Source organism: Notamacropus eugenii, chromosome 6, assembly GCF_028372415.1.
Source record: "Notamacropus eugenii isolate mMacEug1 chromosome 6, mMacEug1.pri_v2, whole genome shotgun sequence".
Lineage (NCBI taxonomy): Eukaryota > Metazoa > Chordata > Mammalia > Diprotodontia > Macropodidae > Notamacropus > Notamacropus eugenii.
Window position 1 is genome coordinate 305,158,967 of NC_092877.1, and position 24,844 is coordinate 305,183,810.

General features: G+C 37.4%; 1 protein-coding gene across 6 annotated transcripts in view; it reads right to left on the reverse strand.

The window, feature by feature from the left end:
• PLEKHM3 (pleckstrin homology domain containing M3) overlaps positions 1-24,844 on the reverse strand; it is a 209,441-nt gene that overhangs the window by 118,972 nt on the left and 65,625 nt on the right. For all 6 annotated transcript variants that reach the window (XR_011968868.1, XM_072617409.1, XM_072617410.1 and 3 more), the window contains exon 4: positions 19,764-19,909. Coding sequence is in view for 5 of the 6 variants with exons in the window: in XM_072617409.1 (XP_072473510.1) it covers positions 19,764-19,909 (146 nt within the window). In the remaining variant the exon portion in view is untranslated. The remainder of the gene's footprint in view (positions 1-19,763; positions 19,910-24,844) is intronic.

Genomic DNA, 24,844 nt, shown 5'->3' on the forward strand with positions numbered 1-24,844 from the left:
AGACCATTTTTTCCCCTGAAGTATTATACTCAGTTTTGCTGGGTAGGTGATTCTTGGTTTTAGTCCTAGTTCCTTTGACTTCTGGAATATACTGTTCCATGCCCTTCGATCCCTTAATGTAGAGGCTGCTAGATCTTGTGTTATCCTGATTGTATTTCCACAATACTTGAATTGTTTCTTTCTAGCTGCCTGCAGTATTTTCTCCTTGACCTGGGAACTCTGGAATTTGGCCACAATGTTCCTAGGAGTTTCTCTTTTTGGATCTCTTTCAGGCGGTGTTCTGTGGATTCCTTGAATATTTATTTTGCCCTCTGGTTCTAGAATCTCAGGGCAGTTTTCCTTGATAATTTCATGAAGGATGATGTCTAGGCTCTTCTTTTGATCATGGCTTTCAGGTAGTCCCATAATTTTTAAATTGTCTCTCCTGGATCTATTTTCCAGGTCTGTTGTTTTTCCAATGAGATATTTCACATTATCTTCCATTTTTCCATTCTTCTCTCTTTGTTCTGTGATTTCTTGGTTTTGCATAAAGTCATTAGCCTCCATCTGTGCCATTCTAATTTTGAAAGAACTATTTTCTTCAGTGAGCTTTTGAATCTCCTTTTCCATTTGGCTAATTCTGCTTTTGAAAGCATTCTTCTCCTCATTGGCTTTTTGAACCTCTTTTGCCAATTGAGTTAGGCTAGTTTTTAAGGTGTTAATTTCTTCAACATTTTTTTGGGTCTCCCTTAGCAGGGAGCTGATCTGCTGTTCATGCTTTGACTTCATGTCTCTCATTTCTCTTCCCAGCTTTTCCTCCACCTCTCTAACTTGATTTTCAAAATTCTTTTTGAGCTCTTCCATGGCCTGAGCCCATTGGGTGGGCTGGGACACAGAAGCCTTGATTTCTGTGTCTTTGCCTGATGGTAAGCATTGTTCTTCCTCATCAGAAAGGAAGGGAGGAAATGCCTGTTCGCCAAGAAAGTAACCTTCTATAGTCTTATTTCTTTTCCCTTTTCTGGGCATTTTCCCAGCCAGTGACTTGACCTCTGAATATTTTCCTCACACCCACCTCACCTCCTGATCCTCCCAGCCCGTGTTTGTGGTCTGAGATTCAAATGCTGCTTCCAGCCTCAGGGCTTTTGGCGGGGGCAGGGCTGCTATTCAGTATGAGATTATGATCTGGTGCTGAGATCGGGGCAGGGCCACCTCTCAGGCACAGTTCCCTCAGGGGGTTTATGCGCAGACCTTCCGCAATGGATTCAAGCTCCCGCCCGCTTGGGGAGCCCCTGTCTGCAGCCGCCTCTCAGCTTCTACCTCATGGGGGGGCCTGAATTATGGGGGCACCCCACTCCCCTCTCGACCCGCCAAAGAGACTCTCTCACCCACCCCTGTCACCTGTGGGTGGAGGGACTTGTGCGGCCGCTGGAGAACCCGTCCCTGAAGCCTGCTCGGATCTGTTTCTCTCGGTGCCGCAGCCGTGGCCGCAGCAGGTCTGGGCTGGGCTTTGTGTCTGCAGCGCGACGGACCTTTTGCGAGAGGTTTGCAGATCCCTCTGTGGGTGGAGGGACCCGCGTGGCCGCTGGAGATCCTGTCTGTGAAGCCTGCTTGGATCTTTTCCTCTCGGTGCCGCGGCCCGCGGCAGGGCTGCACTCAGCTCCCAGTCCCGGCGCCCAGTCCGCAGCGCGAAGGACCCCCCGCGAGAGGTTTGCAGGTCTCTCTGGAACAGAAATCTCCCTCGCTCCTATGTTCCGTGGCCTCTGGGTGCGGAATTCGCCGTGAGTTACTTCCCTGTAGCCATTCTATGGGTTGTGGGTTCAGAGCTATGTGTATGTGCGTCTTTCTACTCCGCCATCTTGGCTCCGCCCCCATGACTTTTGTTTTGAGTAAGGGAGAGCTGTGCAGGTCACCAGCCTCACTTCTCCTCCAGAGCCATCTGAATCCAGTGATCAGATACTTATCAGGATGACTGCAGATGAGCCAGGATAAGGCAATTGGGGTTAAGTGACTTGCCCAAGATCACACAGCTAGTGAGTGTCAAGTGTATGAGGTGAGATTTGAACTCAGGTCCTCTTGACTCCTGCACTGGTGCTCTATCCACTGTACCACCTACATGCCCTAAAGCATTTTTAGGACTATAGTTAATACCTAGAAAGGAGAAATGTTAGGGATTTTATGACACCTGATTTTTATTATTAAAGGATGACCATATATTAAATGACTTGAAAATAGCCCTGTGTAGTTCCACTAATTTTTCAAATGAATGAAAGAATACATTCAATTTCTCTTTGCCTTTCAGATTTCCCTTCTGTATACATACTTTCACCAATTAACTGGGAATTCTCCTGAAGCAAGCATCAGCAAATGGGATCAAAGTAAAGATTAGATATTAAATAGCACAAATCAGGATCAACCAAAGGATTATAAATTAAGTAGAATATTGGAACATAGATTCCACTTTGTGATATTCAACTCTACAACAAAAACTAAAATAAAGTAACACTTTACTTTACACAGGCTCCTTATTCAGAAACCTTAACTTTGAAAACAGGTATCTGAAAGTAATTGTCTCTCCCCTCCCCTTCCCAGTAGATACTATAGCATTCATTAGTTAAAGCTCAAGCATTTTACTCATTCAAGAATCCCTTGGGCCCTCCTCAAAGGCCAGTATTCATTTAACATAATATGATAACAAGCTAAGGAAATAATAATAACCACAATAGCTAGCATCATGGCTATTACGTGCAAGATGCTGCGCTAAGTGCTTTTTACAAATATTTTCTCATTTGAATGCCATAACCACCCTAGGAGGTAGGTACTATTATTATAGGTGAGGAAACAGAGGCAAACAGAGGTTAAGTGATTTGGCCATGATCACAGAGTTAGTAAGTGTCTATGGCTGGATTTGAATTCAGGTCTTCCTGAGTTCTGACCCAGCATTTCTCTTTACTGCCTACCTAGTCTTTAAGCTCACAGCAGAAGAGAAGCAGAAAATTAGACGGGGATAAGGAGCACACTAGAATTAGGAACATCGAGAACAGTGAGGAATTACAGACAAAAGTAATAGAAAAGATAGATTTGTTTGTTATATGTTTTTTTTTTTGAGAACTCAAAAAGCACATTTACCTGAATTCATTCATTGTAGGGGCTAACTGTGCTAAACATCTGAATAGCCTCCAAATGCACTACTTTTTATTACAATAGAGTATAATAACTTAGCATTCATTGTGATCGCCTCAAATCAATAGAAAGCTAGATTATGTGCAGTATATTACTTCTTCCACTGACATCCTCTGACATTTCATTGTGGTGTGGATTCTTGGGTTATTCTGAGAATCTTTGGTTCTTGAAGGTTATGCCATGGAACACATATAGCCAGTGTGATGCCTTGGTCTAGTTATGACCTATATTAGCTCTCTGAGAACCAGACTAAGTAGACAGAGGCTCATTACGAGATGAGAGTAATCATTTTTTATCCAAATGCCGCTGCCATTACAGGTTGGGAATGGTGGGTTAGGAAGCACTGTCAGCACTGGCCCAGAATGCTGAGACTGCAGGAGCAGCATATACTCATGGAGATCTTAGGGTCTGACTGCCTAGTTGCCCAGCAGGCAGCAGGAAGACATTCAAAGCCACCAAAACCTTTTGCTAGGACCAGCATGCCTGTGCCTCTGATGATGTCTGAAAAAACTTTCTGCATTCCCTATGCTCCCCTTTCTTTGGGGGCAGGGAGGTGCTATCATCATCCCTACAGTCCTTGACTCGACGTTCAAGACTGTCTGCTGACTGAGAGCATGACCTGCTAGTTTTACACTGCATTTACTGGACTGTTCCTCAGACCAGGGAGGTTGAGCATTGCTCCTTTCTACCTAAGTGTCTTCCCGCTCATCTTCTACATCTTTCCTATCCTTTTTATCTGCTGGTACTTCTACAATAACTGGCACCTTCTCTTCCTCTTTGGTTACTATCAGGATATGCAGCCCCGGCCAAAAATGAAGCTAATGTATTTTTCAGAAGTACATTTATCCCAAACCAGGCCAAATGTACTCTGCAACATCTGCCACAGATGTGTACTAAAGAGGAATCATTACCTTTGGTTGAATAACTACTTGGGCCACCATAACTATCCTCACTTCATCTGATTCTCCAAGACCATGCTGCATCTTCCATAGCTCTGCTGGAGGGGACACAATCCATGAACCGCGTGTTGTCAGTTTCCTTATGTAAAAATCTGATCACGTCCCCTCCCTACTCAGTCAGTGAGCTCTCGTGGCTTTCCGTTGTCCCTAGAACCAAACAGAAATTCTCATCTGTCTATCGAAGCTAACCCTGACCTGTCTTTCCAATCTCACTGGTCTTTACTTCCCTTTTTGTACACTGTGATTCGTAGGAATTCGCCTTCTCTCTAGAAGATAAATGAAAGAAGAAGCCTCTTCTGTCTCTGGGCCTTTGTACTGATGTTTACCCAAGGCTTGAATGTACTTGATACACCTCCCCTCCACTTCAGGGAATTGTTCTTTCTTCTGGCACAGCTCAAATACCAGCCTCTCCATGAAGCCTTCTTGGTGTCACCTCTCCCTAACTACTCTGCGTTTATTTGTATCTGTTTTCTTTACATGCTGTACGAACTTCTGTATGCACTTGTTTCTCAGGATGAAAGTTACTAGAGACTGGGGATGGTTTTATTCATTGCAAATGTATCCCCACCAATGTGGTAACGACTTTAATTATCTTGTTTTTATTTGTATTTATTCTGCAAACACTCTATCTATATATGTACTTGTTTCTGAGTTAAAATATAAGTTTCTTGAGAACAGGGATTGTTTCATTCTTTGGATATGTATATCTACCCCTAGCATAACAGCTGGCATGCTGTTGGCATTTAATAAATACCTGTGCACTTCACTGCCGACTTAATAAACTCTTATTGATTAATACTGATTAAGAAAGTGAATCAGCTGGACAAGGACAAACTACAGTTGGATGCCAAACTGGTGGACCACTCCTAATCACTACCCTGTGCTAATTATAAAGAAGCTGGGATCTGTAGGTGGAGGGAATATTCCTACTGATGAAATCCCAGATCCTTGATGTGTGGACATACATTCTGTTTAAGAAAGTATAAAGACTTTTGCCCCAGTTAAACATTTTTTTTAAAGTTTTGATTTTTTTTTAATTTAAGTTTTCCAAGATAACTGAAATTCTATATTTTACAAACAAATTATCTGGAAAATTCATTGAAGTCAAACATTTCATTATTTTTTAACCAGGCCTGATTTTAAAAATGTTATTATAGTTGGACTTTCAGGACATAAACTATGAAAATTATTATTTTTTCTTTATGTAAATAGGATACATAAGATATCTCTACAAAACTTTAATTTAGGGGTTCTTAAACTGGGATCTGTGAACTTTAAAAAAATGGATAACTATTTACTATAATTGGTTCCCTTTGTAATCCTACGTATTTGATTTTATGTATGTAATGAATTTATTCTGACGAGTCCATAACTTTCATCAGATTGCCAAAGGACACAAAAAAGGTTAAGAAATTCTGTTTTTTAAGTAAATATGATTTTACCAGCATGAATATTCTCTTTCACTGCTGGAGAACAATGCTCTCACAGGATTACATCTTTAGAGCTGGAAAGGACCTTAGACTTCATCAAGTACATTTTAAAGATAAGAAAGCTGATGCATAGAAAGGTTAAGTGAACTGCTCAAAGTCACACAGTTATTTGAACCCGGGTCTTCCTAACTGAGTCCAGCACTCTTGCTTTATTGGATCGGCTTTGTGAATTTCTGTGGTCAAAAATTGATTGCTTTTGTGAGGTGCATCACAGAATGAAAACCATATAGGAATGCAAGGCCATGTTAACATTTTTTAGTTTAAATGCATAGAAAAGAACATAGCAGTAAGAAAAAAATTATAAAAATTGTTATGATCCTTGTATTTGACTTCTTCCTGCACAAAATGTACAAACAAACTTGGTGGCCTATAATCAAGGTCAGACTACTGTTAAACTAATTAGGATTGAGAACAAAAAGGCCTTAACAAATTAGTACAATGTTCTTGGCCTGAACTTCATACTTGAGTGTTCCCATAAAAAAGGTCAATTTGACTGTTTTCCCAGTTTGTCTGAGACCCACACTCCCCAAATTTCTTCTCATACATTCATTGGCTTTTAAGAACAACCTTAAAGCAAACTCAGGCAACTGTATGATGAATTCACTCGATAACCTGAGGAGTCTTTTGGGTCTGAGTATCTGCTCAGACCTAGGAGCCCTTTCTCCTCTACCTCAAATCTCTTCCAAACTCCATGTTTCCTCCAATATTCCTGGCTTGCAACCAGACACACAAGAATCCATGTAAACTTATCTCTCTGACATTGTCTTTTTGCACGACCACCTCTACTCCCTTCCCCCTGACTCTTAGTTAAATAGATTTTCTCCCTTGGGAAACTATCCTCTGCCCAAACTTACATTAGCCAAAAGTTTATTACAGTATTCAAACAAGATAATATTTTGCCACATGTAAAATAAGCATTTTGGTCCCTTAAAGCTGTTGAATAGGAATCTATTTTGCCACCAGTTACATAACCATTAGCAAAACAAGGATAACAACACCTACCACAAATTCCCATTAAAATTCAGTAATGTAATTTGTTTCATATAACATGAGAAATTCCTAGTTAAACAGTACATGAAGAACAGGTAATGGAACACGGGATTTGTGACAAAGAGAACTATTTGGGGGCCAGGGAGAGCCGATGGAGACAAGCAGATCAAGTCTGAACAGTTTTCTACTACTTCTACAGCATATGACATTTCAATGACTTACAGAGGGAGCGAGAAAATGCTCTGGGGAGAATATGTTCCTTAGGAAAATGGCTTTAAAGTCACAACAATTATCTATTTTGTAAGCCAGAAGCTCAATCCAATTTGAAGTGTGGACTCTGGAAAATAGATAAAAGCACTGCTTTCAAAATAACTAGGAATAAACACTGTAGGAGGTCAAAAGAGAAAACCCTTAGGATGATAAGATATTTCTTTCTGTTCCTGCCAAGCTATTAATTCAATATTCAAAATGGATATGGAGGTAGTCACGTACTTTCTATTAAGGGAAGGATGGCTGCAAACAGATCTCATACAAAGATGCTTGGTCTGGGAACCTGTGTCTAAACTAAATTGATCTTCACAGTCAGTAGCATTAAGTTAAATTCTTGTAGGAGAGCAATGAAAGGAATAAATGGGATATAAATATGCCTAATGCCAATGAGAGATGATCAGAATGAAATCATCTAGCTTCATACCTGCCCTTTAAGAGCTTACTTGCTTAAAAAAAAAGTCTTACTGGCTTTCTTAAACAGCTTAGGAATACTTTGAGAAATGTAATTTTCTTCATGTTCCATACCTTGCCCAAGTTCATTTAATCTTTCTAACTTTTTTTTACCTGCCTATTACCTTTTTATTAAGAGCACAAAAATTTATTCCATTTGTTACCTTCAAGGATATGACATTTATATAAAAATCTTTTTCACTATGAACAACTCACTCCAGAGAGTAGTTTGCATAAGACAATTGACAGGTCTGCTGCCCTTTTTAAGAGACTCTGGGAGAATCAAGGGTCTCTCAGTGCCCATTACCTTTTGAGTCAATTTTCACTTGTTAAGTATTAAAAGAAAAAAAATCTATGTATTAGATAAAAAATAGTAAAGCCCTGGAATGATCTGGAGGGGGCACTCATGGGTGGTAATGCAGGGAGGTGGATATCAGGAATGAAATAAGGTGAGCACAGTGCCTTGTGTTTGAGAGGTATAGAAGATGTTCAGAAAACAAAGCAACAAAGCCTCTTCGCCATTCTTTCTTCTTTGAGGTGAAGCAGTGGAAACTATGAAGTCACTAGCTAGCTGCTGTGGTGGTTAGATAGCTAGGCTTGAAGTCAAGAAGATCTGAGTTCAAATTCAACTCAGACAGAGATCACCTTGTTATCTGTGTAACTCTAGGCAAGTCTCTTCATTTCTGTTTGCTTCAGTTTCCTCAACTGTAAAACATGGATAATAATAGCACCCACCTCACATTATAGAGTTACTGTGAGCATCAAATGAGTAAAGTGCAGTGCCTAGCACATAGCAGGTACTATATAAATGCTGATTCCCTCCTCCTCCCTGGTACTCTCTGGCTTCATAGGTAAAGATTTCAGTGCCAGAAGAAAGGGAGTCAGCTGGTAAGTACACATGAAGCTAAGACTGTGGGTGGAAGAACAAAGTAATTTTACATTTTTCCTATCCCTTTATAAGGCAGAAATGACTATAAGATCTAACTACCTCTCTTCCTAACCCCTATACCTATGGCATCAGTGACTTAGAAAACCATAAATTAACACTATATATATTTTATTTATTTGTTAAACATTTCCCAATAGGGTCAGGCAGCACTCAGGAACTTTTGGTCTGCAGGCAGAGTTTGATACCTCTGTTGTTCCACTGACCAGGTATGGGTTAGATTACATGTACTACATCTCTGAGTTTCCTTCCTACTCTGAGATTCCCTGACATTTTAGAACCAGAGAGTAAAACAGAAATTGAAAGAATCCACCAATCAACTCCTGAAAGAGATGTCAAAATGAAAACTCCCAGGAATATTGTAGCCAAATTCCAGAGCTCCCAGTTCAAGGAAAAAATATTTCAAACAGCCAAAAAGAAATAATTCAAATATTGTGGAGCCACAGTCTGTATCACACAAGATTTAGTATCTTCCACACTAAAGGATTGGAGGGCTTGGAATATGATATTCCAGAAGGCAAAAGAGCTAGGATTACAACCAAGAATAACCTATTCAGAAAAACTTAGGATAATCCTCCAGAGGAAAAAATGGATATTTGATGAAATGGTGTCCTTTCAAGCATTCCTGATAAAAAGACCAGAACTGATGACTTTCAAATGCAAGACTCAAGAGAAATATAAAAAGGTAAACATGAAAGAGAAATCATAAAGAAATAAATAAGGTTAAAATGTTTACATTTCTTTATGGGAAGATGATACTTGTAACTCCTAGGAGTTTTTCTCATTATTAGGGCAGTTAGAAGTATACATAGAGAGAGGGCACAGGTAAGAGACAACTATGATGAGATGATTTCAAAAAATAAAATTAAGGGGTGAGAAAGAGGGATACGCTGAAAGAAGGGGGAAAGGAGAGGAAGAATGGGAGAAATTATTTCACATAAAAGAGGCATGAAAGGAAGAGCTTTTACAATGGAGGGGAAAATGAGGTGGGCATGGTGGGCAAACCTGAACCTTATTCTCACTGGAATTGGCTCAAAAAGGGAATAATATACACAGTTGGCTACAGAAATCTATCTTAATCTACAGAGAAATAGGAGGAGAAGGGGATAAAAGAAGGGAGAGAGACTAATAGAAGAGAAGACATATTAAGGAAGGTTGTGGTCAAAAGCAAAACAGACTTTTGAGGGTAAAGAGAGAGAAAGACAAACAAGGAAAAAAATAGGATGGAGGAATATACACAGTTAATCATTGTAACTGTGAATGTGAATGTGATGAACTCACTCATAAAAAGGAAGAGGAAAGAAGAATGGACTAAGAACTAGAATTCAATAATACATTGTTTATAAGAAACATACTTAAAATAGAAACACACACAGAATAAAGGCCATGAATGTGTGAGTCAAATAACAAATCACAGAAACAGTAATTTTATTAAAGAGAATGGCAACAATGAGACAACATGCCAAAAACTTATGGGATACAGCCAAAGCAGTACCGAAGGAAACATTTGTATCTCTAAATGCTTACATTAATAAAGACAGAAAAAGCAGATCAATGGATTGGGCATTCAACTAAAAAGTTAGAAAAAGAACAATTTAAAATCCCCAATTAAACACCAAATTGGGAATTCTGAAAATCAAAGGCAAGATTAATAAAATTAAAAGTAAAAAAATCATTGAACAGATAAAACTAGAAGCTGATTTTATGGGGGGTGGGGAGGGAAACCCAATAAAATAAACCATTAGTTAATTTAATTTCAAAAAAAGAAAACCAAACTGCTACTATCAAAAATGAAAAGGGGGAATTCACCACCAAGGAAGATGAAATTGTAGCAATTATTAGAAGATATTAAGCCTAATTATATCCCTATACATCTGACAATCTAAGTGAAATGGATGAATATTTAAAAATATAAATTTGATTACCAGAAGAGGGAATAGAATACTTAAATAACCCCTATCTTAGAAAAAGAAATTGAACAAACCATAAATGAGCCCCCTAAGGAAAAAAATTCAAGTGAATTCTACCAAACATTTCAAGAATAATTAATTCCAATACTATATAAGCTATCTGGAAAAATAAGCAAAGAAGGAATACTGCCAAATTCCTTTTATAACACAAATATGGTTCTGATATCTAAACCAGAAAGAGCAAAAATGGAAATTTCCTTAATGAATATCAATGCAAAAATTGTAAGCAAAGTACTCACAAAGAGGTTATGGTAATATATCACAAAGATCACACACTATAAGCAGGTGAGTTTTATACCAGGAAAGCAGGGCTGGTTCAACATTAGGAAAATTCTAAGCATAACTGATCATACTGATAAAAAAACCAAAAATAATATAATTATCTCAATAAATCCAGAAAAAGCTTTTGACAAAATATAATATTCATTCATATAGCCTTCCTTAAAATGAAAAATACTATCTCCCTAAACCATCAACAAGCATTATCTGTAACGGGGATAAGCTAGAAGTCTTTCCAATAAGATCAGGAGTTAAGCAAGGATGCCCATTATCAGCACTATTATTCAGTATTGTTAGAGAAATGCTAGGTATAGTAATAAGAGAGAAAAAGGAAATTGAAGAATAAAATAGGCAATGAAGAAATAAAACTATCACTCTTTGCAGATGATATGATAGTGTACTTGGAGAAACTTAGAAAATCAATTAAAAAACTAGTTGAAACAATAAACAACTTCAGCAGTTACAGTATAGAAAATAAACACACTTCAATCATCAGCATTTATATACATTATCAAAAAAAATCCATCAAGAAAGAAAAATTCCATTTAAAATCACTACAAACAAAATAAAATACTTGAGATTTCTACCTACCATGACAAACCCAGGAACTATATGAACACAATTATAAAACACTTTTCACACAAATAAAATCAGATCTAAACAATATGAGAAATATTAATTCCTCATGGGTAGGTTGAACCAATATTATAAAAATGATAATTCTACTTAAATTTACTGACTCAATGACATACCAATCAAACTACGAAAGAATTACAGAATTAGAAAAAATAACAGAATTTACCTAGAAGAACGAAAGGACAAAAATTTCAAGGGGATCAGTGAAAAAAAATGTGAAGGAGGTGGCTTAGCTGTACCAGATCTTCAACTGTATTACAAAGTGGTAATCGTCAACACAGTCTGGTACTGGCTAAGAAATAGAATGGTGGATCAGTAGCATAGATTAAATATACCATACACAGTAGTAAAGGACCTGAGTAATATAGGGTTTGACAAACCCAAAGATCTAAGTTTTTGGGACAAGAATTCACTATTAGACAATTGCTGGGAAAACTAGAAAGCAGTTTGGTAGACACTGGGTATCACACTATATACTGAGATAAGGTAAAAATGGGGACATGATTTAGACATAAAGGGTGATATTATAAGTATATTAGGGGAGCATGGAATATTTTATCTGTCAGATTTATGGTTAAGGGAAGAACTTATGACCAAAGAAGAGATAAAGCATTATGGGATATAAAATGGATAATTTTAATTACATTACACTTAAAAAGTTTTACAAAAACGAAACTAATGCTGCTAAGATTAGAAGGAATGCAGAAAACTGGGAAATATTTTCTTACAAGTTTCTCTGATAAAGGCCTCATTTCTCAAATATACAGAGGACTGAGTCAAGTTTATAAAAATATGAATCATTCCCCAGGTGACAATCAAAGGGTATGAACAGTTTTTAGAAAAAGGAATTAAAGGTATATATAGACATACGACAAAACGCTCTAAATCACTACTGATTAGAGAAATTTAAATTAAAACAATTTTGAAGTACCACCTCACATTTATCAGATTGGCTAATACAACAGAAAAAGAAAAGGATAAATGCTGGAGAGGATGTGGAAACATTGGGACACCAACGCACGGTTGGAAGTGTGACCTGATCCAACCATTATGGAGCACAATCTGAACTATTCCCAAAGAACAATCAAACTGTGCACATCTTTTGACTCAGCAATATCACTACTAGGTCTATACTCCAAAGAGATCAAAGGAAAATGACCTGTACATACAAAAAAGAAATTATAGTAGCTCTTTTTGTCATGGGAAAGAAATGGAAATTGGGGGGAGGTCCATCAACTGGGGAATGGTTAAACAAGTTTTGGTATATGATTGTGACAGAATACTATTGTGCTATAAGAAATGACAAACAGGATGCTTTCAGAAAAACCTGGGAAATCTTATAGCAACTGATACAAAGTAAAGTGTGCAGTACCAGGAGAAAATTGTACCCAGTAATAACAATACTGTATGATGATAAATTGTGAATGACTTAGTTATTCTTAGCAATACAATGGTCCAAATTAGTTCTGAAGGACTTATGATGAAAATTCAACTCCAAAGAAAGAAATGCAGTCTCTATGCAAATTGAAGCAATACTTTTTAAACTTTCTTTATTATTTTTGTTTTTTGGTCTGTGTTTTCTTTTTGCAACATGACTAATATGGAAATGTTTTGCATGACTACACACATATAATTGTGTATCAAATTGCTTGCCTTTTCAAGGAAGGGGGAAGGGAGGATGAGAAAGAATTTGGAATTCAAAATTGTTTTAAAAGGATGCTAAAATTTTTTGTTTACATGTAATTGGGCAAAAAAATTTAATTAAATTAAATGAGAAAAAATTACTGTGATTCATTATTTTCAGCTAATACATCAATGAAAGAATATTAGTGATGACATAGGTTTTTCCTAACTTTTATTTTTCCAATTAACAAGCATTTATTTTCTCTTCCTCCCATCTTCTCTCTCCCTAAATTGAAAAAAAAAACCAAACCAATAACAAAACCCTTGTATCAAATGTGCAAAGTCAAACAAAATACATTTCCATATCAGCCGCATTGAAAAATATGACTCATTCTGCATTGATTCCATCCCCTTTAAGAGATAAGTACATGATTCATCACTGGTCCTCTGGAATCATGACTGAACAACCTTCTCTGGACTTTCCATATTTATTATGTTGCTCTGGAATAAAATGTTCTTTTTGTTCTATTCACTTTACTCTCTACCATTTCATAGAAGTTTTACCAAGTTTCTCTGAAACTATCCATTCATTTCAAATGTCTTACAGGATATAGCATTACATCACCTTTACATACCATAATTTGCTTAGCCACTCCTTAACTGATGGGAACCTGCTTAGTTTCCAGTTCTTGCCACTACAAAAGAGCAGCCATACATATTTTTCTATATATGGGTCTTTTTCCTCTTTCTTTATTCTTTGGAATATAGGTCTAGACTTGGTACCACTAAGTCAAAGGGTATGAAGAGTTTGGGGGCATAGTTTCAAATTGCTTTCCAGAATATTTGGACCAATTTACAGCTTCATCATACATTAATGTGCCCGCTTCCCCACAGTCCCTCAAATGTAATTTTCTTTTTTTCTCAGCTTTGCCAATCAGAACTGATCTACTTTGCATTTCTCTATCAGAGTTTTGGAGCATTTTTCATTTGGTTGTTGACAGTTTTGAAACTGTCATTATAGGCTTTGATCATTTATTGATAGAGGAATTGCTCTTATTCTTATAAATTTGAATCTGTCTCTCGTATATCATGGAAATGAGACCTTTATCAGAGAAATTTACTATAAAGATTTTCCCCATCTAACTATTTTACTCTTAATTTTAACTGAATTGATTTTTGGTTGGTTGCAAACTTATAAAAATTTCATGTAATAAAAATTGTCTTTTATATTCTGAAATCCTCTTTATCCCTTTTTTGGTTATGAACTCTAATCCATCCCATAGATATGAAAGATAACGTCTTCCTCATTCCTTTAATTTGCTTATGATGTGACCTTTCATGTCTAAGTGACATAAATTCTCCTTTGAAGGATTCGGATGTTATATCATTTGGGGTATTTAAGTTAAGGACTGATATTAATTCCTTTTGTATAGCACCTTTAAGGATAATCCAGTTTCCCCATATGTTTCTTTCAATCAAGTCTATTTTTGCTTTTGCCTTTTATGAGTACATGACTGTTACTCCAACTTTTTTTAAGTTCAGTTGAAGCATAACACATTTTGTTTCAGCCCCTTATTTTAATTCTGTGAATCTTCACATATTAAGTTTGTTTCTTGAAAAACAACATATTGTTGGATTCTGCTTTCTAATTAGTTCTATCCTCTTCTGTTTTATGTTTAAGTACAGCTTACTCATATTCACAGTTATAATCAATTTTATATTTCTCCCAATACTCTATTCACATACATTTTCTCCTTTTTGCTCTCCTCTCTGCTCTTCACAGAGAAGAGCATGATGAGTTAGGGGTATGCAGAGCACTAGTGGTTTATATTCTACCTTCAATCTCCTGTCCCTCTTCTCTTCCCTTTTCCCAGATACCAGTTACAAGATCTTACCCTTTCTTTATTTTCATTTAAACTCCTTTATGATCCACCTTCAAAGGCTAGAGTTTATTTTGCTTATGAGTAATTCCTCCCTGAGTCTACCCTTTCTCTTACTTCTGCTTTTTCCCTCTCCTGGTTTCCTTCTGTTTTCCTGTTGAGTTAAATGTATTTCTACAATAAAATCTTTCTACATGGCCATGTGTATTTTGCTGTCCTTTGACCAGTTCAGATCAAAGTGATGCCCAAACATCCAATTTCTTCCTTAGTTTTAGAGTCTTCTAAACTCAAATTATGTGAGATAAATTCCCTTCTAATTCTCCCCTTTCCTTCTCTATTATATTCCTTTTCCCCTCCCTTTTACTTTATTCCTTTAAGATCATCAAAACATAAGAAAATTACTTTCAGGTCTTTTGTGTCATTTAACTCCCTCTTTAGTTCTTTATGACATTAAGGTTCTGAGGGGAACATATTTTTTTCCTCCCCTATTAGAATATAAACCCTCCATTCCTTCACTGACTTTTTAAAATGCTCACATATTTACCTTCTTATATTTCTCCTAATTCCTGTGTTTGCATTTCAAAGTTTCTATTTAGATCTGTTTTTTCATTAGGCAGGTCTCCTATTTCATTAAAGATCCATTTTCCTCCCAAAGGATTATATTTTGTTCTGCTGAGTAAGTTGTCCTTGGTTGTAAGTATATTATCTTTTTTACCTTTAAGAATATTTTATTCCAAGCTCTCCTTTTCTTTAAAGTAGTAGAAGTCAAATTTTGTGTAATCCTCACTAGTGGCAACTTGATACTTGAATTCTTTCTTTTTCTACACTTAACAGTATTTTTTCTTTGAATGGAAGCTTTGAATTTTTCACTACAAGTATTCATTTGGAGGTTTATTTCAGTCAGTGATTAGTAAATAGTTTTTTCTTTTGCCTTCTGGTTCTAACAGGTCTGGTCAGTTTTCATTTATTATTTCTTGAAACATAGTACCATGGATCTTCCTTCTGGTCATGACTTTCAGGTTGTCCAATGATTTGTAAAAAAAGTTTTTTTACCTATTTTCCCAGGTCAGATTTTTTTTTTGATATGAGATACTTCATATTCTTTCTCACTTTTTGAAGCCTTTTCACTTTCTTTTAATATTCCTTGTTTTCTCAAGAAGTCACTAGCTTCTATCTGGTACATCCTTATTTTCAGGGAATTTGTTACTTAGCAAAGTCTTGTTCCTTTTGTACTAAAGTCTTCTTCCAGTCATTCCTTTAGTGCTTTCATTTCTTTTCCAATTGTTTCCTCAAGAAAGCTCATTTCATTATAAGGTAACATTTAAAAACTTTTGCTTCATTTCTTCTAGAAATTCTAGTTGACCTTGTGACCAAGCTACGTGGTTTTTGTTGTTGCTTGCAGATACTGGGGTTTGCATCTTGGGCAATTGTGGCTCCATAATAGTTTTTTTTTAGTATGGGTGTCTTTTTTTTTGTTTATTTGCTCATTCTTCTAATTTTATTTCCAAAATTGAAACTCTGTGTTAGGGCAGATTATGAGAGCTTCCGGAGTGCTCATCTGTATTCTCGGGGGTACTACTGCTGTTTTCTCTCAATACTGAATGTAATACTCTTTAAGGATCTTCAGGATGGCTCCATTCAAGGACCTGCAAACCTCTAGCACACCCTAAGTGATCTGATCTGAGGCAAAGTCTGATCTCTGCCTTCCTGATTTATGCTTTGGAAGCCCCCAGGATTGCTTTTCTGGTTTCAGGTTTTTGCCTTTCTTTGTATCCCCAGAACTTTGCATAATATTTGGTGCTTAACAAATGTTTGTTGACAGCTTAAATGACTGAATCCACAACTCCAATCCTGAATCAAAACCATGCAGCTACTGTTCCTTCTTTTTCTCCTCCTTCTCCTCCTGCCAGCTCCCTCAGTCCATGCCAGATCTTACTAAGCAGGGATTTGGGAGGTTTGAGGATAAAGCTGCCAGCCAGCTCCTGTTCATGATCTTTGCAGTATGCAGCCTTAGACCCCATGCATTCTAGATCCATAATCCTGTCCCTTGTCTTAGTACACAGCCCCACTCCAGTCGCTTGCTGGAAGGCTCTGTATGGCATCCCTGGTCAGACTCCCTCTCCAGTGTTCACAGGCCTCTGCCTGTTTCCACAAGCCCCTGGCTATCTCCTTGTGCTGACATGGGCTGGAAAAATGACTCACTGTGGTTTATCCTTGGATTTCTGAACCACTACTTGGTCTGGTATTCTTCCTTGATCTTTGTTAGAGTACTTGTGGGAGAAGGCTGGGCTATACTGTTTCTTCTTATGGTTCCATCCTTGCTGGTCTCTCAATCATGAGACAGGTTTTTGTCTAGGGCAATCTAACTAAGTAAAACAACTGTAAAACATCCCAAATGCCAAATTGAGATTCTTTTCAATTTTGGACCCAGACTATTATCAGTATATAGTCTTGCTATAAGGTACTATGATCAATGGACACATTCAGGAAGCAGCCAGTCTAACTAGAAGTCATATGTGAGCAAAAATGATCTTTCTAGCTGATAAAGTGGTAAAACCTAAGCATAATTATTTACTATGAAGTCTCAGCTAAGTTCCCAACTTTAGTACTTTACCTTTATCTTTATGCAAATGGATCATTAATTTCAAGTGCTCTACTCAAGACTTTATAGTAACTGACTGCTGTTGCTGCTGACAACCAAAAGGAAGGGAGTGGGAGAAAAGTTAACCTGTATTTTCTCTTCAAAACTGGTGGTGAGGGGGATAGAGAAAAATATGTAATTAGAATAAAGCAATAATTAGTAAAGTTTTAGAAAAAACCTTTTAGAAGTTCATTATTTAAATTTGTGGTACAGATTTATTTAAACCACACACACACACACACACACACACACACACACACACACACACACACACACTCACATATCACTAAAGCACCTAAAGAAGTTTTTTCCCCTTAATAATTAGGTAAAGAGAATATGGAAGATAGCATAAAAAAACCACTTTTGGTTTTAGTTTAGTATAATGGCACATCGGTGCTTAATAAATGCTTGTTGACTTGAGGGAAAGATGCTATGTTTGAACTACAGCTTTCTGGAACCAAATGCCTACTGAATTTAAAAATTTTATTAGTCCTCAGATCACATGGAATGCTATTCAATGTACTTCTCTGAATTTTATGAATTTTTCTGAGAGAAAAATATAATGCCGTATGTGAATTTTAAACTCTTACTAGTTTAAAAACTTATGACTTTTGTAAGTAGTGATTATCGACATTTTACCTGCATATAAGTCTGAGTTGTTATATATTTTTTCTTTTTTTCCCCAAATTAATTAATTTATTTTTTTCAATTTTCAACAATTATTTCCATAACTGAGTTATTATTATAGAACTGGAAAAACTCATTCTTCTGGAATCACTTGGTAGGAACTATTCCTCATTAGTAAATTTTGTATATATCTGAAACTCTCAAGTATAAAAACTTTAAAAATTGTAGCATTTGGAATAGAAATCTTTCTAAAACACATGATATAATATCTTGCCTTCTTAAACAGAGTTATATCATTTCACCTTTTCTTGATGCCTACAGGTCATCATTAGGTATGTTAGCTATATAACTATACCCCTGTGAGGCTCCTCCTTGTAGAATTTTGTCACCTTCCTCTTTCAGCCAACACTCTGAGGTTCTATCCCTACATCTTGAATGTTTCTTTCCTGCTGTTTTGTACATATTTGTTTAGCCAGGCTCTAAGCTTCTTGAGGACAGTCTGTGTTTTTCATCCTTCTATACCCAAAGCCTCCAGATCAGCTCCTTACTGGACACTTGAAAAAAATGGTTGAACTGAATAAGGGCTCCAGATGGCTCTCTATGCCTCCTGTGCCCCCATCTTTATGGTTTTGCCCTTCTAGGTTCAATGCTGTACAGTACTGTGGTTGTTGCTGAATTGTGCCTGATTCTTTGTGACCCTGTGGACCGCACTGTCCATACAGTTTTTTGGGAAAGGATGTTGGAGTGGTTTACCATTTCCTTTTCCAGTGGGTTAGTGCAAACAAAGGGTAAGTGACTTGCCCAGGGTTACGTATCTAGTAAGTGTCTGAGGCCGGATCTGAACTCAGGCCCAGCACTCTATCCACTGAGCCATCTAGCTGCCCTCAAACCCGTGTACTGGAAGACTGTTCTACAGAAGTCTGAGCTTTAAGGAGTAACAGAGTGCAACCACATTAAAAATAATCCAATATTAATTGATTTCCATTTACCAAGACTCTTCTGTCACAAAAATATAAAACACAGTTTGAAGTTTCTGGGAGCCCTGGCTGACTCCTGGATGCTGTACTTCAACATCCAAATGTGGACCTCCATGTTTTTCCCTAAAGTAGCCCTGTAGGAGAAGCTGCCAGACACTGAGATATGGAAATATATGGCCAGACCTCTAGTGGAATGCTTTTAGGCTAAATGGAAGAGGGAAAGATCAAGAGAAAATACCTTGTTTTGAAGCCTCTTCTGTCAGCTATAGATATTGATTCTGATACTTAAACAAGAGATTTAATGTCTTTCCTCAATTTCCAAATACTGCATATTTTCTTGTTCTCACTCATCCCTGCATGTCCACTGATGGTGATTGTGATCGAGGCTTATAAGAATCAAAATGATTCAACCAGTTGGATTTCAAAGAGTCCCTTTTAAGATATAAAAATACCTTGGATTTATACAAGGGCTTTCTTTCAAATATCACTGGCATGTTCACACATATGACATCAACACATTGTCACTCTTTTTAGTTCTATGATGTTGGAGATACAAACATCTAATAAAAAAAGAACTATTTCAATCAGCATTCTCTTCGGACACTTGCAATAAATTGCAAGACTTTATGAATGAAAATAAATTGCAGGAATAACTTTATGTAAGCCAATTAAATACGTAAAATAAAAACATGTCACAAGTCTGGCTATAGAAAGTTAAACTGCAAATAGATTTTTAGAAAGCATTAGAAAAGACACTATGGAATCTGAACGAACACTGATTGGCCTTACATTTACATTATTATTATCCATTTTGTTTTGTACAAACATCCAATTTGCTATAACAAATTTTCAATTTTAGCAAGTACCTTATATTTTGAAATATCCCAATTGTGAACTATTCGTGCTGGGATAAGAAAATGGTCATCCACATGACAGCTACTGCAGTAATACCATCCACTGTAGCTGCACACCTTAGCTTTTCCATTGGACAGACCTATGGATCGCTGACAGCCTGTTGGAGGAAAAAAAGAATGAAACATTGTATGTTTACTGCTACATCATTATAATATCTCAGAAATTGGTGCAGCATAGTGTAGTAAAAAGACCTCAGTTCAAATCCTGGTCTTTCTACTTACTAGCTATGTCACTGAACAAGTCACTTAACTTTTCACAGTCCTGGTTTCTTCATCTGTAAAATGATGCCAGGTAATTTCACAAGCAGTAGAACCAGTCTGACATTTCTGAATGCCCCCAAAAAGTGAGAACTGGAGAAATGAATGAAGCAGTTTGACTTGAGGGGCCCTGAGGGCCTCACTCTGGTGCTGTCCAGCAACAAGAACAATTCCAAAAACAAACCCTGACTCATTTAATCCACGTCATGATGAAGTGTCTAGAAAAAACAAAAATGAAAGAAACCCCACCCTCGAAGTGCTTCATTCTATCAGAGAGAAAGTATGTACACATATAAGTATATAGGAGATAGATAAAAACAAATACAAAGTGATTAATGCGGGGGGGGGAGTAGGGAACCAACAGCTGGGGAATTAAGAAAGGCTTCGGGTAAAAAGGGAAAGATTGACAGGATTCTGAAGCAAATGACAGAGTAGGGGAGGCAGAAAGAAGTGCATGCTAGGCATGGGGCACATATCAAAACAGAGGGCAGGAAGCGGAATAACACATAATAAGGCTGGAGCCTTAGAACACTATCTTCCTCAGGGTAACTAAGGTTCTCACAGTTGATCATTGTTACAATAGTGCTGTTACAATGGTCTCCTCCCTGTTCTGCTTACTTCATTCTGCATCAATTTATATGTATATATGTGTGTGTATGCATACACACACACACACACACACACACACACACACACACACACCCTCCAAAAAAATCTTCCCACGTATTTCTGAAACCATCCTCCTTGCCTTTTCTTCTGGCACAATAGTATTCCATCACAATCCTATATACCACAACTTGTTCAGTCATAGTGACAAGTTTCTAAAAGTCAGGCAGAGTTTATATTTGATTGTAACAGCAACAGGGAGTGCTCTTGGAGTTTCTTGAGCTATGGTAGTGACATGGTAAGAGGGGCAAGGGAAAGAACTTTAGCCACAATGTGGAAGATGAATTGGGACAGAGAGAGACTTGAAGAAACAGTCCAGGCAAGAGGTGCTAAGGGCCTGAGCCCTGAGGCTCAGGATGGTAAATGTGAACAGAAAGAAAGGGTTAGATGGGAGAGATTGTGTGGATGTAGAAAAGACTAGATTTGGTAACTGAATGGAAATATGGGGTAAGGACTGGCATCTGAGAATTAAACAAACCAAGGGATGTTTAGCCTAGAGAAAAAAATACATTTCATACATATCCCATTCTCTCCACTTATTTGCTTCCTACCACAACAGTTGAGGCTCTCAACACTTCTTGGCTGGATTGTTGCCATATCATCCTAATTGGTCTAAATGATAGTTATTATTGAAATTTTTTCTCTTGCTTTTATACAATCCATACTCCATATATCTGCCAAAATGATGTTTCTAAAGCATAGATATGACTACGTCACAACCCTGTCTTAGGAAGCTACCGTAGCTCCCCCTATCTCCTCTATCAAATATAAGCCTATCTGCTTGGCATTTAAATTCCTTCACTATATAGCTCCAGCTTCATTTTCCAGATCTATTATCCACAATTCTCTGCACATCCTATGGTCTAGCCATACAGGACTACTTCTTGTGATTCACACACAACATTCCATCTGCTGCCTCTGGAATTTCTGCCCAGTTTTTCCCCATTCCTGGGATACACTCCCTCCTCCTCTCCACCCCTTAGAAGCCATAGCATGATCTGAAAGAGAGTAGGAGATCACTAAGGTCCCTTCCAACTCTGACATTCTATAATCTCTGACACCAACGTGTAGCTTCTGACTGCAAAACAAGAAGTCACACACAAACTCCAAGTGCATCTGTGCTGGTGCGTGGTCCTACCTGTAGGGCTGTACTCATTGGGTACTTGGAACAGGTTTCCTCAATCAAACAGTAAAGCTATTTCTGACATTTTGCATTTCTCGTACAGTGCAGTTTACTTGCACAAAGTAGATTATTTCATGAATTTCAGGTGGTAAGATAGTAACCTGAATGTTTGGTTTAAGAATTTGCCATTTTTGAGATTCATGATTAATTTCCAAACAATTTAAATACAATCAAATCTACTTAGCCTTAAAACTCTACTGACATAATCTAATCTTTCTTGAGAGTTTAGAGATAACTCAGAGTCGTATTAATTCCTCCAGGTCATTATTATGAACATAAGTCATGCCACAGGACTACAAATAATAAAGTTGAGTTTTTTTAGTAGTTTGATCAATATGTAGTTATGGAACGCCTACTATATGCCTGAAATCATGGTAGGTGTTCTGAGAGGATATGTGTGAATGTATACAAACAGTATTTTTCTTTTGGATCATATTTCTAAAATTACTAGCTTGGATCTAAAAACTATCATACTTATGCTGAATTAAAAAGAAAATAGCAAAATTATTTTTGAAAAATTATAAAACTCAATTGTAGCTATCATTATAGTCTGCAGGGTTGCCATGTCCAAAAACTGGAGTTTACTAAGTAGAGGGTGGTGATGGTGGTGGTGTGCGGGGGTTTACAGGAAAGGAGGGAGAAAGAGACATAGTCAGATCTATGTTTTAAGAAGATCATTAGCAGGGAGACCAAATAGAAGGTTATTGTAATAGCACAAGAGTGAAGTGATAAGAGCCTGTGTGAGGGTAGTGGCAATGTCAGAGGACAGAAGGGGCAAATAAAAGAGATGTGACAAAAGTAAAAGTGGTAGGCCTTGGCAACAGGATGTATTTGGGAGGTGAGAGTAAGGAATCAAGGATGACACCAAGGTTGTGAACCCAGGTGACTGCAAGGTGGTACTCTTGATAGTAAAAGGGAAGGGGCGGGGCTTGAGGGTGGGTGGGTAGAATAGTGAGCTCTGTTTCGGACCTGTTGGGTTTAAGATGTCTATGGGACATTCAATTGAAGATGTTCAATAGGCAGGTAGAAATATGAGACTGGAGGTCAGGAAAGAGGTTAGGGCTAGATAAGCAGATTAGAAAATTGTCAACATAGAGATGACAGCTGAATCTATCAGAACTGATGAGATCACCAAGTAAAATAGTATAGAGAAAAAGGTGAAGAGTCCAGGCAGAGTCCTGTGGGACACCCAGAGTTAGGAAGCATGAGCTGGATAAAGATTCAGCAGAGAACACTGAGAAGGAGCAATAAGATGAGAAGGAGAGCCTGGATAGAGGAGTGCAACAAAAACCTAGAGAGAAAACAAAGTGCCATGAGGAAGAGGGTGATGAGGACTGAGAAAAGGTCATTAGATCTGGCAATCAACAGACTGTGAGTAACTTTGGAGAGAGCAGTTTGGATATATTACTGTGCTGTAGGAAATTAGCAAGATGAATAAAGAGAAAAATGGAGGGACTCATTAACCGATGCAAAACAAAATAAGGAAAGCCAGAGAAACTGTCGACAGGATGGCAACAATGCGAATGGAAAGAACCGCCACGAAACAAATGAAACTGAAGGTTGTATAATTCCAAAGAACATGCTTGGTCCTAAAGAGATATGAGCAGACACCTCCTTCACTCCTCTGCAGAAGCTGGGAGCCATAGTTGTGGACCACTGCAGAAGACATTAGATTTTTTCAAGTATTGATCTGCTTTACTAAAGTTTTTTTCTCTTATTTTTTTTTTCTTGTTTAAAAGTTATTTGCTATAAATAATGGTTCTCTGGGCAGGGGAGGAGGTATGATATAGGAAGAATATAGTCAATTGTAAAAACAAAAGTTATCATTAAAATCTGCTTTAAAAAAAGAAAAAGACTGCTTTTGACACTAGGTCTAACCTTTTACCTTCACTCTTGGGATGACACCAATCTTACAATCGCAAAGTTAAAATTACCTCCAGGATCTCAGTAATAGTGCTGGATTTTATAGTATCCCCAGTCCTTTTTAAAACCCTGTCAAGACTGTAAATGAGAGTTTTGTGTGTTTATGTTGGATTGCTCACAATTCCTCATATCAATGACCTAAAATTAAATTCTAGGCCTCCAAGAAAAACATCATCAAAGTTTCCCCTATTCTCTGTCAACTACAAAAGGAGTAGATTTCTTTCTTTCTTTCTTTTATTAATTTATTTATTTAACTTTTAACATTCATTTTAACAAAATTTTGGGTTCCAAATTTTCTCCCCTTTTGTCCCCTCCCTCCCCAAACACCAAGCTTTCTAATTGCCCCTATGACCAATCTGCTCTCTCTTCTATCATCCCTCTCTGAAAAGGGGTAGATTTCCATGAAAGAGGAGCCCTTTCCATAGATTTCTCTGTTTGCAGGAGCTGCCTGAGTCATATTTGCAGCTAGTTACATCTACCAGAGATTATTTCAGACAAGGTATTTTTGATGTTCATAAGTCTATCTTGGGAATCATACTGCTGACTCAGAATAAATTAAGGACCCTCTACATAAATCCAAATAGCTTTAGCACTGCCTAGTATCTATCATTGTCTAATATCTCACCATTGGGTTCAATCATCATCTCTATGCAAATGATTCCAGATCTACATATCCAGCCCTATTTTTTCTCCTGAGCTATTAAGAGTCCTACACCATCAATTGCCTTTTGGACATCTCCAATTGAATGTCCTACAGGCACTTCAAACTCATATTCAAAACAGAAATCGTTATCTTTCCCTTAAACCTTTCTCTCTACCCATCTTTCCTAATACTATCGAGGGTACCACCATGCTTTCAGTCACCCAGGCTTGTAAGCTTAGTCTCATCCTCTGCTCCTCACTTTTTCTCTTCCCCTATACTCAATCTGTTGTAAAACACTGTGTCTGCCTTCATGTTATCTCTTTTATAAGATTCCTTCTCTCTACCCACATAGCCATGACT